The sequence below is a fragment of the Saccostrea echinata genome, unplaced genomic scaffold (genome assembly GCF_033153115.1).
Source record: "Saccostrea echinata isolate AGI-Se365-2 ecotype Australia unplaced genomic scaffold, CSIRO_AGI_Sech_v1 ptg000001l, whole genome shotgun sequence".
Lineage (NCBI taxonomy): Eukaryota > Metazoa > Mollusca > Bivalvia > Ostreida > Ostreidae > Saccostrea > Saccostrea echinata.
The window spans coordinates 3,472,250-3,480,682 of record NW_026889750.1 but is presented as its reverse complement, the minus strand read 5'-3'; the positions used below and the strand labels follow the sequence as shown (position 1 = coordinate 3,480,682).

The 8,433-nt window shown below is 30.8% G+C and overlaps 1 protein-coding gene across 2 annotated transcripts in view; it reads right to left on the bottom strand.

The window, feature by feature from the left end:
- Nucleotides 1-8,433, bottom strand: part of LOC133183232 (C-type lectin lectoxin-Lio1-like) — a 23,869-nt gene continuing 15,436 nt past the window's right edge. The window contains exons 3-6 of one of the 2 annotated variants that reach the window (XM_061318209.1): nt 7,535-7,614; nt 1,893-1,977; nt 1,464-1,676; nt 1-32 (exon numbers count right to left, since the gene is read on the bottom strand). In XM_061318209.1, the coding sequence (XP_061174193.1) occupies nt 19-32; nt 1,464-1,676; nt 1,893-1,977; nt 7,535-7,614 (392 nt within the window). In that variant the 3' untranslated portion in view covers nt 1-18. Of the gene's footprint in view, nt 33-1,463; nt 1,677-1,892; nt 1,978-2,380; nt 2,461-7,534; nt 7,615-8,433 lie in introns of those variants that run through there. The other variant, XM_061318192.1, reaches the window with a different exon arrangement.

Below are 8,433 nucleotides of genomic sequence, written 5' to 3'. Positions count from 1 at the left end.
TCCCGCCTTCATACAATATCAGAATCCAGATCCTGCAAAAAATAAATACGCAATCGATGAATATTTATACAATTTTAAAGCAACTTGTAATATCTAATTGTAGTTATTTCTAAGTATAATAATTGCATCAGGTTCATCCCAAGAAATCCCGTCCGTTTTAGCTTTGAGTTGAACTCAATACAAGTGCTATAAACGCTAATCATCGATATTCCTCTAAGAGTGAATCGAGACAATTGATGGCAGAATCTTGGAGAGGTGGAACTAAGAAAAAAAATTACTTTTACAAATATTTTCTACGGATGTCATTGATAATTATAGCATTCATTTCCTATAATATGCTCAATTATTTTGCTACCATATATACATTAATATTTGAAACTTTAATTCTTTTCCCCAGACACTGCCCTTCCTATCTATGCCCTAAAATCAGCCCATTCCACCCCGTATATATCCGAAGACATATTTATGAAAAAACCTGTTTTTAATTGGCACTACTTGCGTATTAGTATGCGTAGAAGAAAATTAGTAACCTGTGATATACTTATTTCTAACATCAAATTAAGAGTTACAAATTAAAACATTTATTTTAATTTCCTTTTTATTTTAATTTGTTTATTGTTTACTCGTTTATTTTCTATAATTATATGTTTCATTTTAAGCTCGTTATTATTATTGAACACGTAGGATATTGAAATCACCCCCCCCCCCCCCCCCCAAATGAAAGGCCTCAAATTGTTCTCTGAAAATAAAGTTTTAAATCTTTAATATTAAATATGAAAAAAATGTTGGATCCTTCCCTCAACACTGCTGACATCATTTGTCTCGCATCGCTCTCATGGGTAATATAAAGATTAGCGTTAATTGCGCTTTGATTGAATTCAGTCTAAAGCGACACCGGAGAAAATCCACAGAATTTCTTCCCATGTAACAAGATTGAACCCCCCCTTTTTTTTCAGGTTTTTGTCTTGAATTGATTTTTGAAAATATGCATATTTTCCCTATGTTCCGGATTGAGTGAAATTCGTGAAAATGGAGAGCTTCTTAATTAAAGGCTTGCCATTTCACTTGTTAGCATTATCCATGCGAACGCAGTTTTGAAATCCAGATATTTGACTAAATTAGACCCGGTCCAAAGTCAAAAAGATTCTTAACAATACTTTTGAATCAGAACTACGATACATTAAAAAAATTCTCTCTCTATTCAGGAGATTTTTTTATTCATTTTTTATATTCACATAAACCCTGTTATAATATATCTATTCGCGTTAGATCAACAGTAAGTTGTTATACATGTAAATGCAATCGTTATTAACAAACAAAAATTGAAATTAACAAGTTTGGCAACGGAGGAAAATTGTTCTTATAATACAACTATGTCCTAAATAATTTCAAAAGCATGTTCTTTAAATTTAGATGATAAAGTGATATATATATGGTGGCATGCAGAGAAAAAAAAATAAAACCTGATAATTCACACATCACTTGAGTTTTATATGTACATCCTCCGTCGTCCCAGTCACTACGCCCTGTCCAGTTATTATAGGCACAGTGTTGTTTTCCCCCACTGTTATCCGGTTGTCCTTTAGCCCAAGCAGTAAATGTAGGCCCTTTTCCAGAAGAAAATGTCATCCATGTCCCTTCCTTTCCAACGTCAGTCAAATCAATCCAGTAAGGAACTATTTCCAAATTTTATACAATCAATACAAAACTTAATAAAAAAAATTTAAAAAATTAAAAAATATATTTTTTTTAAATAATGAATATTTTTATAAGAAGACAAAAATATTATTTGAAAGAGTTACACTGTATATTATTCATTTCTACCCTGAAATATTGAAAGAGTGTGGATTTTCGTTGATTTTTTTCCTTTTCGTTTCGGTCATAATAAATACCTTTTGGAAATTTCTTTGAAAGCCACTTGCTTTCTCTTGCGTCGTTGATTTGCAGAAGAGTGGCGCCTTGTTTTCTGCAAAACATCTGTAAGGATAAATAAAGTTTTACTGTAAATATCAATTCTGAATGAAAATGAATTTGGAAAGAAAAACTAGAAAGATATGATAAATTAATAATGTTTCTACTTAGAAGGCTACCTGTGCTTCAAACCAATTCATATTTGTACTGAACAGGTAATAACAATGGCCGTTGTACCACTTCCATCCCGGACTGCAAACTGAGAGTGAAAATAATTGCAACTGTAAACGGATTTTTAAAAAAAAATCATTATATTGTTTTCATTAAATTATCAAAATGGAAGTTCAAAACTTTTTGAATACTCTTTTTTATTATTTCAATTAAGAATTGTTTTGATGTCAAAAGTTAAAATAAACATTGATCAGTACTGTTATATTCAACGTGTAAATACTTAAGAGATGCATACTTGCCTAGTTTTGTCGGCTTTTTTGAGTTGCAGACATTAAATGTACAACCTGATTCAGAGCACTGAGTTTCGAATACAGCAGTCTATGATAAAATGAATAACAATTAGCTGTTGTTTTTTTAAGTATAGTGAATACCTTAAAACTTTAAACAGTAGATTCTTACCTTTATGATTTTTGCTCTCTCTTGAATGGAAGAAAAAAGTTGAAAATGTAGGTCTGATATATTTCTCATAAGAACCTCCTCCTTGTTTTGTAGTGATGGAATTGAACTTTTTGCACTTCGTGCAAGTACAGTTAACCCAAACCAAATACTTATCACCAGTAGCTGCATTATTTAGGTTTCTTTAGAGGTAAATTGTTACAATATACTGTGTATTCGATTATATTTATATACATGTAGTATATTAATTCCAAAACCTAACAGATGGATGTTACAGAGATCAATTTTCAATTTAAGTGGTTACAAGTGGGCGAAAATCGCATTATCTTACAAATTGATTCAATTGTTTTTTTTTTTAAAAGGTTTCAGACAAAATCTAACAATTTGATGGTGACCAAATATTGCGAAAAAATTGGATATTGCATAAATTTCAATTTTTCTTCTCCTTAAAGTTACGTTTCCCATACTGTGACTTCGATTTCTTTTGAATTCTTGTCACGGTTCAATAAAAGTTCATGCTTAAAATTAACTTCCTATTTCATATATATATTTTATTTTTTGCACGCTTCTTTGAATACTATTTTGATTTTTGTTTACACCCATTCACTCAATTTGCATTTCAAAAAAATTCCTTTCTTCTAATATTATACATTTCTTCTTATTAAATCAATAACCACTTTCATGAAATAGTTTATACAGCTGTATGTGTTAAGCATTTTCGAATAACTTTGCAAAGTTGATATCTTCTGGATTTTTTTTTGTAGATTTACCCCTGCTTTCTTATTAATTCTTTGATATTCCAAGACAAAGCTAGAGCAGAGTAGACGTAGAAATTATTACAAAAGCCAAAAATGATTAGAAAACCTTAAAGTTTGTTATTTACTTTCATCCATCTGGATAAACTTGCCATTTGTAGATCCCTTCAAGTTGAATATTTCAAATATTCTTTATTTGTCCTTGTAAAATTGAAAATAAAAGATGGAATCGCACAATATTTCCATGTTTTGCATAAATATGTATAATGAGATAGTTAAATTATCTTCTAAAGAACTATAAGCTACAAGTCAAACATATGCAAGCGCTTTCAAATTAAGTGGATTCAACTTTGATTAAACCAGGACCTCTTGGGTAGAAATGATTTTACAAAGAGAATCAAACTTTTTCATAGAAAATGTAAATGAAAAAATCTTCTTAAGGTCAAGATCTAGTAAATGAAAGGTGCCTACAGATTTCCCAAATTTGAGAAATGAATTCTTTTGATGATACTTTATAACTTTAGCTTGGTCAAATGAGGTATTTCGGGTCATAATTTGTAGGTAAACAATTATTCTTCAATATACCCTTTGGATAATTTTCTGAAATCCGCTTGCTTTCCCTTGCATGGTTGATTTGAAGCTTAAAAAGAGTGGTGCCTTGTTTTCTGCAGAAGAGCAGATCTATTTGAATGAGAATTTTAATTTTTTGAAAGCGAAATCTGAACATGGAAAGTCAATATACATATATTCCTCTGTTTGTAAAATGCTATCTCTACATAGAAGGTTACCTGTGATCAAACCAATTCAGAAACTTTGTACTGAACAGGTGATAGCAATGGTCGTTGTACCGCTTCCATACCTGATTGCAAACTTAAAGTTTAAAGAGAAATGTTTCACTAAAAATTTATATTTTTCCTATCAATTAGTTTTTTATTAATCAAAACATAAGTTAACATACATTCATAAATTTTTAACTCAGGAATTGCTGACTCACAAATCTCAAATTACACTGAGCAGCGGTATTACATGTAATTTGTAGGCATTAGGAGATAATTATTAACCTGATTTTAAAGGTTTTCTTTTGTCGCAAGCATTTAACATGCAGCCTGATTCAGAGCACTGAGTTTCGTATACAGCTGTCTATGAAAGACAAATCCAAAAATCTTTAAAATAATTTAGTATTAAATTTATTCCTTAGTAGGCTTAACAACTGCACGAGAAGATCCTTACCTTTATGATTTTTGCTCTCTCTTGAATGGAAGAAAAAAAGTTGAAAATGTAAAACTATTTTTAATAAGAACATCGTCTTTGCTTTGTAGTGCTTGAATTGGAATTAATCGTTTTACTTATTGCGAGTACAAGGAACCAAGACAAAATACAGATTACCAGTGATTGCATGGTTCAGGATTCCATATTCAAATTGTCACCGACTACGAAGTTTTTAAATATAATAACAAAGTATTTCATTCCAAAAGGTACCTGACATAAGTTATTCATTAACGCAGGGAAAATATCTTTGTAGATCAAACTTCATTTTAAGAAAATATAAGTGGCGGAAACCGTATTACGTTAAGATGATTTGATTGTAATTTTGGTATATGTTCTTAAAAGCCTTGTAATCCATCTTACAATTTTATAATTGCTAAATATTTAAATAAAATGTTTAACTTCATATCAACCTGCAATCTATTTTTATATTTCTTTTTGTTTTGTATTCAATAGTGTTGACTCTTAGATTCTAAGTTTTTCTTTTGTTTATTTGTATTTTTTCTGGATTGCCGGGTTTTTTTTTCATCACTTGAACAAGCGCTAGTGTTCTTTCTGACTAACACTGCCCAAATATGATTTTATACGAATTTTTTCATAGCATGTACAAAAACTAATGGCGCAAAATAGGCAATTTTCCAGCGTTCAGCCCAAGGGTGGGATTTTTCATCTATTGAAAATAAATAAAAGATAAAAAGATATCCTCTGTGAGATAAAATCCATGAAAATGATAAGAGTGTTCAAGAAATTGTAAAAGTTTTATCACATAAGCACATATCAGTTTTAGGTGGGCCCAAAATGGTCATATCTCCAGAAACCCATGTGACCGTCTAGCTAGGCCCTAGGTCCTTCTCTTTAATTGAAACATTAGCGTGGCCCTCCGGTTGCGAGAGAATACTTATACGTTCCTATGAAACCTGATTTGCTTATAAAAAGATGTTAAAATATTTAATGAGGAAATAAAAAAGACTTCTTGCACAGACATACTTCATAAACTGCACATTAGAACTTCATGAAAAAATGCCTCTGTGAGAAGTTTATACCCTCATAAAATTTCCAAAATTATAGGCATTACTTTTGAACAATTAAATATTTTAAACAAATATACGAAAATTGAATACCTGCGAAGGGATTTTTGTCTTGCGTAGTATGAAATGTATCTATGTAACTACAGTTATTGTTTGTTTGTATAGAGGGAGGAATTTAGGGTAATTTGAAGTCAGTTGTAATTGTGTAAAATTGAAAAAAAAAATCCTAATTTTTTCGAAGTTCGTAGGAGAATGGACTTCTTAATTTTTAAGAAAAAAAAACTTGGAGAAAAAACTATTCTTCGCTGTCAAACTTACTAGGACTGAAAGTAGTTGTTTTTATAATGATTATCCGATTGTGAGTTCCAAAATCTCAAATCCATTTACAAGTGTACGTATTTATAAAATGTAGATTAAATTTATCAAATTTATATATAATCCCTTGACACAGAGGATCTTAATCTTAACAAAAAATACATATAAATAATCATTTTTATATTATTCTAATGAAGTATGTATCAAATATCCCCAAAAGAAGAGTTCAAATTGTCAAAACAATTTCTTCAAATACTAGTAGTGAAATACGATTTTGTCTAAATCACGTTGTTTTTGTTTCGAGCTGAGATGGATAAGAACTCTCAAATTTCACTAAAGTATACATAAGAAAAAGAACACATAATAAGACCTACTGAAAAAAACTGCTTCCTGACATTCTCCAGATCATTAAATTGAATATTAGCTTTCTCCTTTTTATTAATATCAACACTTGTTACTCTGATCAACAAAACAGAAGGTAACAATCAAGCATGTAGTATAACTGCACAAATCAGCAAACACACATAAATAAAATCATTGAGAAAACGGTTCTTCTGTATTTTTATTAATTTTCCTCCTTCTTACCGAATTAAAATCCAGATCCTGAAAGAAAAATGACACAATAAAAATAGAAGTAGCATTTAAAATTGAATTGAACGGATTTGTAATAGAATTTGTGGTAATTCATTAGTTAAATGGCATCCAATTCTGATAATCTTGTTTAAAATTAATTTCATTAAAAATCCTACTATCTAATAATTTATTTATTCACTGGTAAGTTGTTGAATGCAGGTTAATGCGTAAATAGATGCTTTACTTTTAATTAAAAGCAAACAAAATTAACTACTTTGGAAAGGGAGTAATTTAATCATTTTCATATGACCATTAGTGACATTAGATGTTTTAAACTTTTTTCTTTGCATAAGGGTAATAGAGATGGAGGTATGCAGAATAAATATTACAACCTGATGATTCACACATCACTTGCAAACTTGCCATACAGCTTTTATCGTCCCAGTCACCAAGCTTTGAATAGTTATTATGGGCACAGTCTTGATTTCCCCCACTGTTATCTGGTTGTCCTTTACTCCAACCGGTAAATGTTGGTCCTTTCCCAGTAGAAAATGCTATCCATTGCCCTTCCTTGCCAATGTCAGTCAGATCAATCCAGTAATAAACTGCATTTTATTTTTTCATACAATCATTTAAAAATACTTGAATATATCTAAATACTTGAATATATCTAAAATTCACGGAATTTGCTTTGTAATTTGACAAGAAGATTAAGATTGGTAAAAAGAATCTACCATATAATTTTTTATTTTCGATCTAAGGACTTTGAGACCTTATAAATTTTCATTTTTTTGTATTATTATTATTATTACCTTTTGGATAATTCTTTGAGAGCCACTTGCTTTCTCTCTCAGTATTGATTTGCAGAAGAGTGGCCCCTTGTTTCCTGCAGAGAGTCTGTAAAGAGAATTATGAGTTATGGTTCATCTTAATTACTTGTACTTAATTTAAATAAAAAAAATTAACTGTTTGGGAGGAGAAATTCAAAGACTAAATAGTAAAGCTTTGCTAATTATTCTGTTTGTAAAATCCTCGTCTCCTTATAAATTAAATTGCTACCTGTGCTTCAAACCAATTCATCTTTGTACTGAACAGATGATAGCAATGACCGTTGTACCGCTTCCATCCCTGACTGCAAACTTAAAGTAAAAATGATTGTGACTGAAAACGGATTCTTATCCTATCAAAGTGCTTTTCTTTCAGGTATGAAAATAGAAGTAGAAAACTTTTTGTAGATTTTTATTATTTTTTCAATTAAAATTGTTTTCATGTCAAAAGTTTTTCACAAAATTAAAATATACACTGAACAGTACTGTTACATTCAACAAGTAATGACCTGGGAGATGACTACTTGCCTAAATTCATTCTTTCTCTTGAGTCGCAAACATTAAACGTACATCCTGACCGGGAGCACTGAGTTTCGAATACAGCCCTCTAAGATAAATATGGAGGGTAATCGTGTTCAAAAATTGAGACTTGTAAGTTTGTAAATCAGAACATCCAATCGTATTTCATGAGTACTGAGTGAAATATATGGAGATAACGAACAGTATTCAAGCTCAAAAGTCCATTAATCAATACAAAATAGGAGCAGAGCAAAACGGACCTCCAAACATCAGAGGTGGGATCAGGTGCCATGGAGGAGTGAGCATCCCCTGCCAACCGGTCACACCCGCCGTGTGCTCCTTGTCATGATCGGGAAATAATGGAGAAATCCGTCGACAATTCAGTGTGTAAATGGGGCGAAGTTAGAATAAATTCTTAAGTATCCATGCCGGAAAAGCATAGTTTACAAACATCAAAAATACACATTCGCCGAAATATGGCTGAAATATTGCCGACTCGGCGTTTAACAATAATAATCAATCATCAAAAATACACACATTCATAGCGTAAACTTGAAGTCAACGTAGTTGTATGTTCGAAACTACATGCTATATGTAATATGTCAGAATAAC